Genomic DNA, 17,075 nt, shown 5'->3' with positions numbered 1-17,075 from the left:
ACCGCTTGCAACCTTATGCCTATACTCAAAGCACTGATGACCTCTGTAAAATATTAGTTTAAAACACTTCTTTTGTTAACATGTCCTTGTGATTCTGGCATAATGTATAGACTGCAGATAGCTACAAATGACGTTTTGGATAACAGGAAGGACAATCATCCAGCTGCTGTGTGAGGGAGCTGCATGGGAATGAGAATTGTAACCTCCGTGATCTGGCTATAAAGAGAGCTCTGCCAGGGGAACAGGTAGAGGAAGGAAAAGAGAAAAACAAACTTTTACTTCCTCTCAGGCTGCTGTATGGTGCCTTAATTTCAGCTGAAATAAAGGCCTGATGATTGCTTCACTGATTCTTTCCCCCAGTTTCCTGAAGAGGGGTGACCCTCATTCATCTGCCTTTAATGCCCTTTCAGTAACTTCAATTTCATGGAAAAATAAGAACAGATTTTGTCAGCATAAAACAATGTGTGGAAAGAACTTTGCTACTACTAGCAATCCAAAGGGACACCTTGCAACTCACGGCCAGCAGCCATATCACTCTGCAACTCACAACTGGCAACCCACTGAAGCTAAGCAGGTGTGAGCCTGGTCAGTACCTGGATGGGAGACCTCCTGGGAAAATCTAAGGTTGCTGCTGGAAGAGGTGTTAGTAGGGCCAGCAGGGGGCACTCACCCTGCGGCCCATGTGGGTCCTAATGACGGGGACACTATATTGTAAACAGGCGCCATCCTTCGGATGAGACATAAAACTGAGGTCTTGTCTCTCTGTGGTCAATAAAAATCCCAGGGCGTTTCTCGAAAAGAGTAGGGGTGTAACCCTGGCCAAATTTCCCATTGGCCCTTACCAATCATGGCCTCCTAATAATTCCCATCTATGAACTGGCTTCATTACTCTGCTCTCCTCCCCACTGGTCGCTGATGTGTGGTGAGCGTTCTGGTGCACTATGGCTGCCGTCGCATCATCCAGGATGCTGGACATTGGTGGTGGTAGAGGGGAGTCCCCATTACCTGTAAAGTGCTTTGACTGGAGTGTCCAGAAAAGCGCTATATAAGTTTAAGTTGTTATTATTATTATAAGAAAAAACAGATTCAGCGTGGCTAGGCAATTTGTTGTTACACTTATCACCCTTTTGTATATAAATTAATTCCTATTTTCATAGTTCTAAGTGCCCCTTTATAATTCTACATTTATGCCCAGAGGATAAAATAATTCATTTGAAAATTGAACCGCTCAGGCTGTACGGGCTTTGCGATTGCAATACATGAAAACTGTATTTAGTGTGAAATTGTACGCAATGCTTAGGTACAAACTGAAATCTGGAAGTCCTGAAAAAAACGGGAACCAGAGATTCCAGAAAACCTTGCTGCCAGGTGTTTGACAGTACCAATAAACAATGCTTCAGATGAAAAATATTTTTAGGCAGATCAAAATGTTCATGTTGGCTCCATAAAGACACCTAACACCTTTATGCACATTTTGACAGACTCAATAAAATAAAATACGGTATATAAGAGCTTAATGAGTGCCCAGGGGCAAGTGACTATAAGAAGGGAGTGCCGAACATCTAAAGGAAACAAAGTATTAACTGGTGAAACTTTAAACATTCTGGCAAATCTGTGGTTTTGTAATATTACTTTACAGATTAGTCATTGGAGCACAGGTTAAGCACAGGCTGCAGGTTTAGCTGAAGCTTTACAGTTTGTCCATTGACATGTTTTTTTTATGTTAAACACTGATCACTGCATCACGTCCTGGACTTGGGTTGTAGCATTCTGGAACAAGCTGCCCAGCCATATTGATAAAGCTGATACTGTGACTTATTTCAAGAAATAGCCAGATTCTCACATCTATTAGCTGATTAGCTACTACATAGCAGACAGGTTAGATAATCTGAATGGTCTCCTTTCATTTGTAACTTTTCCTGCTCTTCTTTAATTACAGAGTGTTCCCGTCTAGTTATATTAAAAGAAGGCTGGTATTTTAGTGAATTATCCCTCTCTGGTGTTGCATGGTCAGTTCTAAAAATTATATTTTCGGGAGCCTGATACCACAACTGTCCACAAGGTGGTGTTATACTTATTAGTGTGCTCTGCCATCCTATCTCCCTCCTCCCACCCCCAACACAAAAAATAGACGAGCACAGCAGTGCTGCTCTTTGGCTATTTTTAATAGCCAAATTTGAATTGGTTCAAAAGGGAGTTTTTTTTATCTTTAATTTAAATCTAGGTTACTGTAATGCTGCAATGAAACATACTGAATGGAAAACAAACATTATCGATTGTACAATGCAGTAGCTGTATACCTTGTGAAGTCAAACAATCTACAGTACATAATTAAAAATTGTGCTTGTCAAGTGCCCAGTTTGTAGCTTCCGTTGTAAAAAATTGGCATGAAATACACGTCCCTTTTCAGTTTTATGCAGATGTAACCATTACTTGTCATACAGTACCTGTGATCCTGTGACGCTGTTTTCCTGCTTTTTTGGATTCTGGCCACATTAACAGATATAATAACCCTGTGACCTAGAAATTGATTTTACCAACATACTCCCAGCCTTACGCATAACAACATCAAATAATGACTAACTATATGGGCACCAGTCAATAGAGGAATGAGACATTTATATTTCACAATTATTGGCATATGCTGCACTTTACTTCATTTAATGGAGCTGTTTGTGTGGATTGAGGGGATTAAGAACACTGTGAAAAAGCAGCACCCTTGTGCGAATACTTTTGTTTCAGCTGCACTTCTAATGATTAAACTTCACCTGTAGTTTGCTCATGTTACAGTAAATCTTACTGGTATACAGTACAAGTGGTACGATGCATGTGTTGCAGATTCCTTCAAGCAATGGCCACCTGCACTCCTTACCTGTGACTTTCACTGTAGACTGTACACCCTGTTGGTCAAATGATAGTCATAAACAAAAGTATCTATATCGTACCTGCTCAATAAATGCTTGGACACCTGGTACAAAAAAGATTGTTAAAACTTTGCAAATGTGATGTTCATTTTATGTTTAATAATAATTGAACACCAATTCGGTAACACTTATTTCTTGAATTTAATCAGAATGTAGTAAATTAAAACAGACTAAGAGTCATGTTAGATTGACATTTGCGTTCTACAAAATGAAATATTATTCTGTGTAAGATAGTGATTTTTATTGATACGAAACAAACTGAAACCATTCTATAACTAACTTTAGTTAACCTTTTTTAAAAGACAGATAATATTCGTGTAGAATTACTTTAGAAAAAGACAAGTGGCCTTCAACAGAGTATTTTGAAATGTTCAGAATATATTTTAATAGCAAAAAAAAGCAAATAGTACCCAGATATTCCTAATTATCGATAATAATTATCATTCATGCAACAGACTAAATTTACATATTGATAATATAATATAATAACATGATTTGATTTTGCTATAGGGAAAAATATAAATATAGAAAATGTAGGAATATAAATGTAAATATAGACATTTTAAGTGTACTGCCCTTCCTTTCACCATAGTTTTACAGTAATAAAGCCCAAAACATATTCAGGATTGTAAGGTGGATAATTGCTGGGTCCTAAATTGACAGCTTAAATGCTGATGTAAATAACCGCTTAAGAATCAGGTATAAACCAGCGAAGCAGATTATAGTAGGGAGCAATGGGGGAGACTGGAGTGTGCCGACGCAGCACGAGACTGAAGAATAAGATTTCTTAATTGGAAGGGAGGTAGCCAGTGATCATCCTGCTTCTGTAAGCCATTCAAAGGAGTTGTAAGCTTTTGCCCAGGGAGTGCATTTTTGAAAATGTCTCTTCAATGTAGTCATCATATTAGGAAAGTCAAGAGGAACCTCACCATCTACACAGGCACTGCTTCAGACTCAGAGTGATCGGAAACAGATGATGAAATTCTAGAGGAAGAGGAAACAGCACACAACTGTTAAACAGTATTGAGCAGCACACAGTTCCACAACACAGAGAACCCTTCTACATAGAGTGAATATTAAAGTTCAGCTGGTTTTATATTGACAGAGCAGAATCCAGAAAACCTATTTGAATTGCCCAGAACAACCATTCCATTCTGTAAATACACCTGTGCATCATTCACCCCCTTCCAATAATGTCCCATCTTGATGGATTACGATTTTAAAATTCATATTTTTAAAGTGAAGATCTTTTTGAATCAAAACTTGAATGCTCTAAGTTTTCAAATTATGCTTTTAGATTTTCAGATGTGTCATCTTAAAACACTGAAAACTAGTATGAAGTCCACCAGGTGCCAGTTTCCTTGGAAACTGAAATATTTAATTTAAAAAAATCAGTACTCACACTTGTCTGTGAAGAATGCTGTATGACTCCTGGGAAGAGCTATTGTGAGAGACAGTGGAAGATACTACCGTGGTCTGAGTTGACCTGGCCATAGGAAAAAAACAAACAGAACGTTTCCATTTTCTCCCAATTCAGATTTTGTAAGGCAGCATTATACGTTTTCCAAGCTGGTCACAGAATCTAAATGCAAAATCCTGAGTAAGGTCTTAGGCTAATGCCAATAACCTAGTTATTGGTCTAATTATAAATCTTTTGTAGGTGATCCTAAAAGAAGCAGTTATATATGATGTGAAAGCAGAAAAGGAAATACAAGACAGAGTTCAGCTCTGTCTGGAACTTGGCATAAACTTGAGAAATTAAATTTAAAGTAAGGGAGAAGCATTAAATGTAGGAACCAGGAATGTACAGTAGGCTAGAAATATGAAATGGATGGTACTGGATTTGAAGAATTAGCATTAAAAGTTGTTTACTAGTTTATTCATTGTACAAAAGTAATTGTTTCCATGCAGACATTGTGAGCAACAGCTAAAGGTCAACTGAAAAACTAATCAGCAGCACTTCTTTTCTCTAAGTAACACATTAGTAAATTGCAGTGCATTTATTGGCTGTATTGTTGACATCCTGTTTTTGTTTGACGGGGACATGATCTGAAATGGCGAACCGGATCGTGCATTTTACTGTATACCTTGGAATAAATACAGTACAGAATATATTTACAGCAGATAATACAGTAAATACAGTATGGTGTTACCAACTGTTGATCCGTGACAGTCAAGCTCCATTTCCAATTGTAAAAAATTGGAAGTGAAAATACTATAAGTTAAGTAAGGATCAAATTTAAGTTAGAAATCAGGTCCGCATGCTAGCTTCCTTGACAAGCATGTAAAAGATGCAGTGCTTCCCTTTGTAGTCAGGGAAAATTGGCAATGCTGGCTTTTTTCCAGCATAGCTTTATTTTGCAGTAAATGAAAAATTAAAAACAACTAAACAACTAATATACGAACTCATGCACAAAGCACATAGAGTATTGTTTGCAAATATTTACAAGCCTTTTTGTCATTGGTATGTTATTGTTGCCTTGGAAAGGGTTTCAGAAAGAGCAACCAAAATTATATCATGGGTCAAATAAATGTCACCTCAACTGAAAAGATGCATCAATTTTCACTTACCCTGCCACACTACTTCCCTGTTGTCTTGCTAGAGTGCTTGATCTGCATGTAAAAAATGCATGTCTTAATCATTGAGAAAGAGTGGAATTTATGTATACAGTAAAAGCAAAGTAAATTACTGTAACTACTTGTTTTATATCAAAGATTCATAACTTTAAATACCTTTTTGCTGATTCCAGAAAGTCAGAGGCAGACCTTGACCTGTGTTGATAAAAAATACTCATCTGTAATTGCTATCATTCTGTTAGAACTTCCGTGTTTAAATATATATAAATTAACATTACCTTGGTTTTGAAGTTTGAATTCCAAGTGTAGAAGACCTGAAAAAAATCAACATTATTACATTTTTTTTCCTATAATAAGAAATAAGAATATCCTAAAATTTGAACTAAATTGGCTGGTAAGACGCTATGTTTTACATGACAAAAATTGAAATTTTAAGTTTTTACGTTAGTCATAACTAACTGTGCAAGAATGAAAACTAATAAATGAACTTTGTAAACATTTTGAGTTTTCAAAATTTAGCAAAAGAAGTTACATGGCTAATGAAGAAGCTAAAAGCTTTATACAGACTTCATAAGACACTTACTTGTCTTTTACTTGTGCATTTTTTATGCACAAAGACCTCTAAGAAATCTACATAGCAGTATCTACATTACCGGGTTTATTTGATAGGCAACAAAAATTATCATAGTGTCATCATTTTCCTACAGATTTCTTTATTAACTGATCAAAGTTGACCTCTTTCCCATTAACTACAACTGATCATTTCTGCAAACAACTTTTAATTATTGCTAACAAGCTGAATGACACAGTGGAATATTAAACATAAAAAATTAAGAAGTGTTCCAAATGAAAGGAATCCAATTGGTATATCAAGCTCGTTAGGATTCTAGTAGCTGAGAGGATCAGAGGATCGCATCTGGCGGTTTCTTGATCATCAGATTTGATAACGCGGCTAGGTAGCTTGTTCCAGACTCTTTGTATACAGTACTCTTTGTAAACAAAGTACCTCCTGTTCTCAGTTTTAATTCTTCTCTGATTCTTTTTGTACAGGTAAATAAATGAATCAAATGAAAATATGTAGAAAGCATCTTAATAGTTTAAATAAAAATCAGAAAATTGCCTGAAATAAAATCTTGCAGAAGGAAAATATCTTTACCTTGAAATTGCCTCAAGAATCCTCTGATCTGGTTGCCTTAGAAAACAAACAAACAAAGTAACATTATAATTAAATTTAATAGTGCCTAATGGAATTACAGGACATATAAATTTTGATTTTCTTTTTTTCATAGCAAATGACAGATGTTGGTCCATCGCAGTTAAGGTTCGCTTTCAATGTTATTTGTTAACATCATCAATGTATATTTTTTAATAGTACAATCACAAATTTGTCTTAAAACAATAAAGATAATTCAATTGAAAATAAGTAAGCAAGCACAGAAACAACTTGAGCTTCCATCCATGCAGAATGGACAAAGCTGGCAGATTCCAAAGCAAAGTCATAAAAAGGTAAAATAGATGCTCCGATACAACTAATTACGTGGTAATAACTGAAGGAAGTATTCATAGGACCTTCATAGGACTGAGTGGACACGTAACCAAAGCAAAAGGAAGAAAACAATATCAGTCTCAATGTGACCAAGCTTCAGCATATGTAGTGATGGGATAAGTGATGAACAGTTTCTCTGGGTGCTCTCTGGGTGTGGGAGCATTGTGAGAGAAAAACAAAATATAAAAATAATACTTTCTGACTTGTGATCCCCTAGGTAATGCTGCATCATGGTTTTCAAGCCTCATTTGTTTCTTAATTGGCACGTACAGTAATCCCAGATTTATGATGTGATATTGAAAAATATGTACAAAAGTAAAGTCACTGGAGTATCTTATGTGTTTTCTTTCTACCCGGAATATTAGGAACAGTACGGAAAACAAGATAACAGTGTTCTGTTTCTGAAACTGTCATTTTACCTGTGGGTGGAACTGTTCACCTCCAAAGTTACCCTAAAAATGGAAAATGATTATTAATGGAGGTACTTATGACAGCATTTAACCCACTACACACCCAACAGACATCTTTGTACATTTAAAAATGTTTGAACATATTGATTTGACTATAATTGAATACATACAGTATTTTTGGTATTTACTAAAAATACAATATATTACTCAGAACTTGCATACATTTACCTAATGCATATCTTTAAAGATAAGCTGGGGTGCTTGTAATATGCAGTGTGTTAGTTTTGCACACTGGGTCTGCATGTTGCTAAAATTGTGTTGAGAAAATATACAGAAAGAGCAAGCAATTACAAATAAATTGGTGTGATTATTTTCTGATTTTTAGATCCCAACAACACATCACTTTTCTGAAAACAAAAAATAACACTATAATAAAGATAATCAGGTCTACTCTTCTACATTGCAGATTGTCTTTACATTGCTGTATATTACTGACCTGTTCCTTATGTTCTCCAAGAATGCATAAAATGAATTATGTCTGAAAGAAAAAAAAATAGTAATTTGAACAATTCAAATCCCCTTTGTATAGCATTTAGGGTAGCAGATTTTTAGGTTCCCATCATTTGGTTTTATTTTTGTTTTGATTTTAAGAAAATAAAGAATCTTACATTTAGTAAGAACATACAAATATGTACTGTACATACAGGTTACTGTCAAAATAAAGGAAACCCCAGCATAGTGTCTTAACAGGGAGTTGGGCAACCATGAGGAACCAGAACAGCTTAAATGTGTCTTGGCACAGATTCTACAAGTGTCTGGAACTCTATTGGAGGAATGTGATGCAATTTTCCACTTGCAATTCCAAAGGAGTATTTGCTTTTGTGCACAGTTGCCCCTAGATGATGACATCTTTACCTCAGACCCCCTTGCCAACATCACCTTTGCCACTGTTCCTTGTGTACCACCTGCATGTTCATCAGTCTTCCTCACTGAAGCTCCTTCCAAATGCGCCCCAAAGTTTGGCACATTGACCCCTCTCACAAAGTCATCAAAGTGACATTTCTTCTTCTAGCCTTGGTAACCAAAAATAATGGGCAACTGGGCCTGCTCAGTATTTTTTTACGTGACCCTAAGCATGCTGGGATGTTAATCGCTAAACCACACCTGTGTGGAACCATCTGTTTTCAAAATACTTTGTATCCCTAAATGTTACACAATATATCCTTTATTTAGGCAGTTATCTGTATACAGTATGTTATATGTTCAAACTTTACCCCTCTACACAGCTGAGTGGGGACTTAAATTCTAATATAGAGAGGGCCTATTTTTTACTGAACTTGTTCAGTCATGTGTTTCAGTCCATGCGTTTCTTTAGTAACATCAGGTACTTACATACATTTTAAAAGCTTTGTTTTTTGTTTTTCCCGGCTGAATACCTAGCTCCAGTACATTTTTTTTTAAATGATACAACCTGCAACAGTTACATATTATATTTCTTCATAGTTTTTAGGTTACAAAAATCAATCAACAGACTTAATTGTCATTTAATATTTTCATGTGTTTCAGAACCAGTATTCTGCCTGAGTACAGCACTGAGTACAGCACAGGTCCGGCACTGTGAGCCTGTGCTTGTCTCTACCTATGGAGCTGTGGAGAGGTCTGGCTGGACATCTGGTACTCCTCTCTTGACTGAATGAAGTAGGGGGCATTCTCCTGTTGTACCTCCCTGTGCACTCTGACCACTTGTCCAGTCGCCAGGCTGTTGTGCAGCATGTCTTTAGTATAGTGGGTGTCGTATGCCTTTGCTTGTTTGTATACCTTCCTGGGCCTGTGGCACAAACAAAATAAGATTAAGACTTGCTCTAAACACACCCTCAATAAAATGCATGTTGTATGATGCTAATGATAATATTTTCCAAAGATCAGACAGAATGTCATTAAAATTCCATCACTGTGCACTTATTTATAAACTTTAATTTGGGTCTTAATATGATAAAACTTTTTTTTATTTAGCAAGTAAGTCATTTAGCAAATTACATTTTGTTAATTGAATGTTAAAACCAGCAAGAATTGCCTGCTCCCATATTTGCTTTTGCTTTCCAACAGAACTGTTTTGTCATGTTCACCAGGTAATAGATTGGTAATAGTATTGGGAAGCCCAGCTTTTACTGGAATCTAATTTGCAGGTGTCTCCAGTCTTGTGGCATGAAAAAGCAAGTCTTGCTAAGTGACACACTTCAGGCCTCCTGCTTACTTTTTCCTACAGCAGACCAAGCAGAACAGACAGAGCAGCAGGAGGAGAAAGAAGAGCACTGCCAATATCACAACCAGGACAATCATCCCAGCAGAGTGCACTGAGTCCCAGGGCTGTATGGTCTGGTATGGAATCGGCTCTAGAAAAACAGAACACGTCTCTGACATTTTTGAGATATTTAGAGAGTCACAGAAGCAATCAAACATCACAGAAAATATATATTTTTTTGTTTGGAGAACTAATTACACGTAGGAAAATTTCCCAGTTAGTTTAGTGTTCATTTCACTTAATAATCAGGACCCTAGCTTTTCAGACCAATTTATATTCTACATTTTGAAACCTCACCTGGTTTTGTCTTGAATGTGTCTGACCAGTTACTGCTCATCACTGCTTTCCCAGTGTCATCCACAAGAACATACCTTGTCCTAAAGCAGAAAAAACAAATATAGAAAAAAAAACACACTTATCATCTGCACCTCGTACACAAAACAAAGTTTCCTACTAATCTCAGTCTGACATTATTCTTATTACTGTCTTGATTATTCTCATTACTGTTCTGTTATTTTATTTTTTTCTCCCCTCAGCAGTGAAATCGTAACATGGCTCAGTTTAGCTCAAAGTAAATCTATCGGTAGTGCAAAATAAAAAGCACAATTAACATGTAGCCTATTGTATTGTAAAAGAAATTAAAAGCTAAAATGAAGGATCTCATAAAAGTCTGAAAATGACAATTACCTGTATCCTGTCTCAGGGCGGAGTGGCCCATTGCAGAGATCTCTGGCTGATATGCATTTCTTGGTGGAGCCCACAATATTGGCTCTAATGTCTGCATTAGTGCTATGACAGGTAAAATGGAATGATTTTACAATAATGACAATATATAGAAAGTTTCCAGATGGAAGCGTAAGTTCAGGGATAAAAATGAGAATCAAGGAAAACTCCATTTTGAAGTTTCTCTTCACTATTGTATTCCCTAAATCTTAATATAATTTCCCTGTAGACTAATCCAGCACTTAAATCTTAAAAGTAACATTTGTATTTTACTGACCCTATGTATTGAAGTAAAAGTAAAGATGGGGGTTAAATTAAGACCTTTCTGCTTGAAGATTAGACTTCTAAGCAACAGGAGTTTATGGCAGGAAAAGGGAGAACTGATAAGGATTCCAGATGCGAGCTAGGAGAGCTATAAAACCCACTGGGGACTTAATCCCTGACCATTTGGCCAAAAAGCTGTAAACTGGCCAAACACGTGACCTACCCCCTTTACCATAATAACGAGTGACGTCAGAAGTGGAAAGGAAAGGATATATAAACCTAAAGTTTGTACCAGCACTTGGAACAATACTTTGGTTTTGCTGTTTCTTGCGGGAAACAAGACTTCAGCTTTATTGTTCCTTGCATGCAATAAACTCATCTGTTCAACTTCATCTCGGGATCCAGAACCTTATTCTTTCTGTTACAACAGTTTCATTTACTAAAAACTAAAAAAAAAACCTTAAGCTAGACGTTCACATTTTACTTTTGTATACTGTATATTCAGTATATTCAAATCTTAAGTTTGCAAATTCACTATGTACTTTGGATTTTTTTGTTGTTTTTTAAAGATGTTTTTAAGATGTTTCAAAGGATAAAAGGGAAATTGTCTCCTTTAATAATACAAAAAAAGCTTACTCTCTTTTCTCTGCATTCCTACAGTCTTCCACAGATGACCCACAAAGCTTGGAAGTGTCCCTTTGAAGAAGCCTGCTCTTGTTCATCTCTTGGTAGCAGTCATATGGTGAGAGGTTGGATAGAGAGACATATGGGCCTAGGCTACCAATATTTGTCTCATTATAAGTCAGGTTTGCAAAAGCTGACACACCCACTGTGAAGTTCTCCTTGAGTACTACAACAGAGAAGCCAAAGAAGGAAAATATAATAAAGATGCATTAAAGACCAAATAAAAACAAGCATATGAGCATATACGCGTACAGTACAGCACCTACTGTACTCTCTCAATGAAGACATTTAATGAACATGCCACAAATTCAATATTTACTATTTACAATATCTACCGTACATGCTCTAATATTCTTAGTTCTTAGTTACCCTTATAGATACTAAAGACAAATGTCGGGTCAGACCTCTAAAAAATGCAGTGTGATACAATTTTAGCAACATAGGACAGGATTAATAACTGCACAAACTAATATCATGCCTCTCAGGGAAGTGCACAAACCCAAGGGAATGACATTAGATCAATCAAGCAACATTTCCCCTTCAGAGTCAAGCACATACCACTGCTTTCAGCTACCACTAATGCAACAGAGACATTTTTTTGGTATATGGTCTGTATCTGCATAGCAGCTTTCTCAAACACGCCACAGTCAGGCTCCTTCAGCAGGATACTCGAGGTTCTGATAGAAAGGTCTTCATTTGTCAGCAGCTTGGGCTTAAACATTTTAACTAGAATCAGAAAAAAAGAATCAGTGATGTGACAAACATCAACAAATGAACTGCATTTAAAGCTGCGGACTACTGATGTTAGTGGTTTTGAAATTAAAAGGACCAAAGACAAAACTATAAAAAGTAAAGCATACTTCAGGGTTCAGCAGGTAGCAGCTGAAAAAAATGTCATTTAGAATAATAATAGTTCTATGTGATTGTTTACTGTTTTCACATAGACCAAATAATTTTTCTATAAAACATACAGTATCATACAAGCCCTAAGTGGAATTTAACTAGGATCCACCTCCTTTTCCAGACAGTGTCATGGTATTATTCATGACCTTGCAGTACATTCCGGAATAAAACTCATCCAAAGGACAACAACTGCTGCAGACAAGTGTCCATGGGGTCTCTGGGATCTGGATTAAGAATTCCGGTCAATACAGGTGAGTGCCACCTATTGACCCATCAACACCAATTAGAGGATCAACCAGGTTTTTAATAGAGGTCTCATATCTCAGACCTAATTAGGCTTAACTTCACTTAGCTAATGAGATGTGGCTACAGGCTACAGGGTGGTAATAACTGAAACATTAAACTATACACTACATTACAGCCTCTTGTGTTCATAGTTCATGATGAAGAGAGAAAACACAAATCTGTGTTTATGATTGAGCAAGAACACTTAACTGCTACAATCACAAAAATGATTTTGCAAGATAAAGTTTGAATTTTGTAGAGAACACCAAGGGTGGAATTGTTTTAAAGAGCTTTTTTTTACTTCTAAAAAACATTATATTGAATTAGTGTAAGTCTCTGTCCATAATGCCTGAATAAGAACCAAAATATTTTTATACCAACAAAGTTGTTTCTCAGATTTATTTACATACACATAATTATGTACAACATACATTTGAATTACATCTAAAATGCTTTGAATTAAAGAACCAACTTGTATTTTTTTAAGTGCCAATAACTGTCTGTATTATAAAGGATTTTAGTAATCATTCCACTTCATAGGAATATAAACAATGTGACAATACAGTACCTGCATCACTCACAAGTGGTGACTGAAGGACTATGCTTGCTGTGTTGCTTGGCAGTCCCTCCCCAATCTGATTAACTGCAGTAACTATGATGTTATAAGGTGTGTCTAGATTCAGGCCATTAATGTACAAGAAAGGGTCTTCTGTCTGATATGTTTTTGGAGGAGAGTTTCCATCCTGCAAATACAGCTGAAAAGAAACACTTTCAGAGTGAAATTCATTTCTTTCTGTACTGTATACAGCTGTTCCTGGACTAGTTTCAAGAGCTTGTGTGTCTATGGGAGGGGGCATGAGGTGGTTTTTCATAGCAATTTTATAAAAACATCTTTAAAACAGTCTGGCTTTCAAGCTTCCAATATCTATATAAATAATGAATACAGCACCTTGCAAAAGTATTCAGACCCTTGTTAAGTTTTCACATTTTGTTGCTTTACAAGCAGGATTCATAACACTTTCAAAGTAATAATTATTATGTTTCTTACACAACATACTCCATACATCCAAAGTAAAAGAAGGAAGTAAATAGATAATTTATATGGAAGAAAAATAAAAAGTAATGACTGTCTGAGTGAGACAGTAAGTATTAAAACTCTTTGGTGTGGCAAACCTAAATTAATCTACTGTATGTGCACAAAATGAATTAAGTGGCATCTGTCATACGTAATGGTGGTTCACTTGATTTCAGAATAAACACAAGATCCAATCATGAAGACAAAGATTATTTTAAAGCAATTAATGGATTTGAATGGTCTAAAAACAATTAGAAGGATCCTTAATATATTGAAGCTGACAATTAGATACCCAAGGAATTGATACATTTGATACATTAAAGAGAGACAATTCCACCTGGCCAGGAAGCACTCATCCAGTGGTATATTGCTGCTTGGTAATCAAGCTAACAGATAGCTGCTATAGCTTATGCTCAAACCAATCCTACAAGATCTACTGTGATAGATGCAAGACAATTCCTGATGAACTTGAAAACATACTATACAGTAACAGTCCTAACCTTGATTTAATTTGTTTTTGTCTAAGGTAATGTAACAGGAGCCAATGGTAAGAAAATATTAAAGGTAATTTTTGACCATTAAATAGGATGAAGGATATTTTTACATTTGCTGGTAACAGATTAGTAGAAATTGTGCATACCAATGAATAGTTTGCCTATGTAACCTCTAAAATTTTTAAGAAAAGTTTCTGTTGTTTTTCTTTTGCAACTGACCAAAAATGTTATACCCCTGTTGATTCTGAAGTCTTCATGAACCAAGTACTGCAGACATGAAGGCTTATTTTTTAACATGCTGGTTACTACTCTACATTATCCATAACCTGTCTTTAGGTTTACCAGGAAGTCCCAGTAAGATACAATGCAGACTACAACCAAACCAGATAGCCAAATAATTTTTTTTGTCTTTGCAATAAACTGCAGACAAGGGTCAGCAACATCTACATCCATATATTGTGAAATAATAACAGGGGGGTTATATTATGAGCATTGGGAAGGGAACCTTACAATGTAGTGCAAGATGTCTCCTTCAGGAAATTCTGGAGATATCCAAGTAGCAAAGATTGTTCCTGTGTCTGATTCAACCTCAAATACCTCCAGGACTAGTGGAGCAGATGGGAGGTTTTTCACAGTGACATCTAGGACATAAAGTTAAACAAATGTCTCAAAACAAATATACTATATATATTATAAGAAGTAAAAGAAAGAAATCATTAATGCAGTTTGAGCTACTTCAATATTTCATTTCAATTCTTAAAACCATTACCTCAAAATAGATGTCTGGTTGTTTAGAATAGATACTATAAGGTGGTACAGCAGCTTCTAGAATGAAAGTTCCAATTTAAAAGTCTGAAATTAAAGAACAATATTTACTGACCTGGAGTTGTGACGGTAGTGTATCCTGGTTGGCCCTTGGTCCCATTGGTGATGGGGGTCACTGTGATGCTGTAGGTGCTGTTGGGAAGGAGGCCCTGCAGCAGGACTGACTGCTCTTTGGTGTGTACAGTGGAGGGGCTGTTGTCCCCAACTCTGCTGAACTGGACATCATAGCTGGACACTGACAGAGAGGCTGGACTGGTCCAGTTCACTAGGGCACTGGTGGGGCTCTGGGCTCTAGCGTTCACAGCAAGGGGCACTATAGGCACAGGACACAACAACGATATAAAGACCTGAGTATTGAAATTGCTTCATTTTAACAGTACAGTATGAACTGAATATATACTTGTCATTTAGACACTGCATTGTGTATAAGAATATCTCAGGAGTAATAAGTGTTTATATTTACAAGTGGTCTAGTTAATGACTGGTCTGAGGAAAATATTTGTACAATGGTAAATTAAGAGAACAACTAGCTACCTCTAAGAGATTCTGGGTATAAAAGACTCAAAAAGAAAATCTTTGTTTTTCAGCTTGGAATTCATTCTTAGTCTTGGTCAGTGTCAGTCTTCAGGCCCTGTCACTTACCTGACGGAGTTGTAACTGTGGCGTATCCTGGTCGCCCTCTAGTCCCGTTGGTGATGGGCGTCACTGTGATGCTGTAGGTGCTGTTGGGAAGGAGGCCCTGCAGCAGGACTGACTGCTCTTTCGTGTTTACAGTGGAGGAGCTGTTGTCCCCAACTGTGCTGAACTGGATGTCATAGCTGGACACTGACAGAGAGGCTGGACTGGTCCAGTTCACTAGGGCACTGGTGGGGCTCTGGGCTGTAGCGTTCACAGCAAGGGGCACTAGAGGAACAATGTTCATGTAAAGTTTAGATGTTAAAACAATGACAAGTAATTCACTCAAATGTTGGTGTTGAGTTCCTCTCACTCACATGGCTCTGTAGTGAAGAAGATCAGTGGGCTGCGCTCCTCAGTGCCCAGGGATGTCAGAGCAGAGACAGATACAAGGTACCCTGTATCATCCTTCAGACCTGGAGAAATAAGGGCCCATTCAAAAGTCAGTCATAACAGATAGATACATCAAACAAACAGTAAAAAATATACAAATAGTATTCAGTTATTCTAAAAATACCTTATACTTGCAAATATTTTTAAAAGCTGCATTTCTTACTAAAGTGACTAATGTTACAGCAACAAAAGTGAGTACTGTTTTCAAATACCAATGGTTATGTTTTGTACAATTACAGTTAATAAATATGGTGACACATAAGCAGTTTTCACATGACGCCTTCCAATGAATCCAAAAACTCCAAATATATTGAGCTAATACCCACTGAACCCTGAAGCTTGACAAGAGATGTTTTTTTAAGAATATCACACTAAGTATAAGAATTCGAACACATGCATATTTAAAAATTTTAAAAGGTCTCTGTTATGTGTTTTTATCTGACTATTAATAATACCTATTGCTTTTTATTGTGTCAGTTAAGTCTTTTTTTTTTGTTCACTACCTGTCAGGTTCACTCCAAGTGCTGTAGCAGGAAGAGTGAGGTTAGTGCTGGGATCAGTGCTGCTCACAAGCCTGTAGGAAACTCGGTACCCTGTGACCAGCCCAACGTCCATCACTGGAGGCTGCCAAGTCACCACAGCCGATGTTGCAGTCTTGTTAGACACGTTGCTGAGGAAGAAAACTACAAAGAGCAACCAGGATAAGATTGTGACAAGGTGTTTTATTAATCTACTGTTTGTACTGTAAATGTAAGTAATGACAAATGCTCTACTTTAAAGACAATTGGGTGTTGGTGTATTAGTATATTAAAATTTACAGTATTATTTTTACATGGATAGAAAAGCAATTTGTATTCCAAATGGTCTTTCCTGAAATGATCAAATAAAGTTTTTTTTTTTTTACAAAGCAAGGAATAATAATAATAATTGCTAACACTTATATAGTGCTTTTCTGGACACTCCACTCAAAGGGCTTTACAGGTAATGGGGACTCC

At 36.6% G+C, this 17,075-nt stretch overlaps 1 protein-coding gene across 1 annotated transcript in view; it reads right to left on the bottom strand.

Moving 5' to 3' along the window:
• Window positions 1-3,289: 3,289 nt before the first annotated feature.
• Window positions 3,290-17,075, bottom strand: part of LOC107078082 (fibronectin-like) — a 38,317-nt gene continuing 24,531 nt past the window's right edge. Inside the window, exons 32-51 of the mRNA XM_069192188.1 lie at window positions 16,584-16,763; window positions 16,005-16,103; window positions 15,655-15,915; window positions 15,068-15,325; window positions 14,698-14,828; window positions 13,187-13,373; window positions 11,989-12,156; window positions 11,383-11,596; window positions 10,447-10,548; window positions 10,057-10,136; window positions 9,712-9,850; window positions 9,097-9,285; window positions 7,954-7,995; window positions 7,467-7,499; window positions 6,658-6,693; window positions 5,780-5,815; window positions 5,658-5,696; window positions 5,496-5,537; window positions 4,327-4,410; window positions 3,290-3,908 (exon numbers count right to left, since the gene is read on the bottom strand). Coding sequence (XP_069048289.1) covers window positions 3,857-3,908; window positions 4,327-4,410; window positions 5,496-5,537; window positions 5,658-5,696; window positions 5,780-5,815; window positions 6,658-6,693; window positions 7,467-7,499; window positions 7,954-7,995; window positions 9,097-9,285; window positions 9,712-9,850; window positions 10,057-10,136; window positions 10,447-10,548; window positions 11,383-11,596; window positions 11,989-12,156; window positions 13,187-13,373; window positions 14,698-14,828; window positions 15,068-15,325; window positions 15,655-15,915; window positions 16,005-16,103; window positions 16,584-16,763 — 2,372 coding nt within the window. The 3' untranslated portion in view covers window positions 3,290-3,856. The remainder of the gene's footprint in view (window positions 3,909-4,326; window positions 4,411-5,495; window positions 5,538-5,657; window positions 5,697-5,779; window positions 5,816-6,657; window positions 6,694-7,466; window positions 7,500-7,953; window positions 7,996-9,096; window positions 9,286-9,711; window positions 9,851-10,056; window positions 10,137-10,446; window positions 10,549-11,382; window positions 11,597-11,988; window positions 12,157-13,186; window positions 13,374-14,697; window positions 14,829-15,067; window positions 15,326-15,654; window positions 15,916-16,004; window positions 16,104-16,583; window positions 16,764-17,075) is intronic.

This window comes from Lepisosteus oculatus, chromosome 7, assembly GCF_040954835.1.
Source record: "Lepisosteus oculatus isolate fLepOcu1 chromosome 7, fLepOcu1.hap2, whole genome shotgun sequence".
NCBI classification, from domain to species: Eukaryota; Metazoa; Chordata; class Actinopteri; order Semionotiformes; family Lepisosteidae; genus Lepisosteus; species Lepisosteus oculatus.
This window is presented reverse-complemented; position numbering and strand designations above follow the sequence as displayed.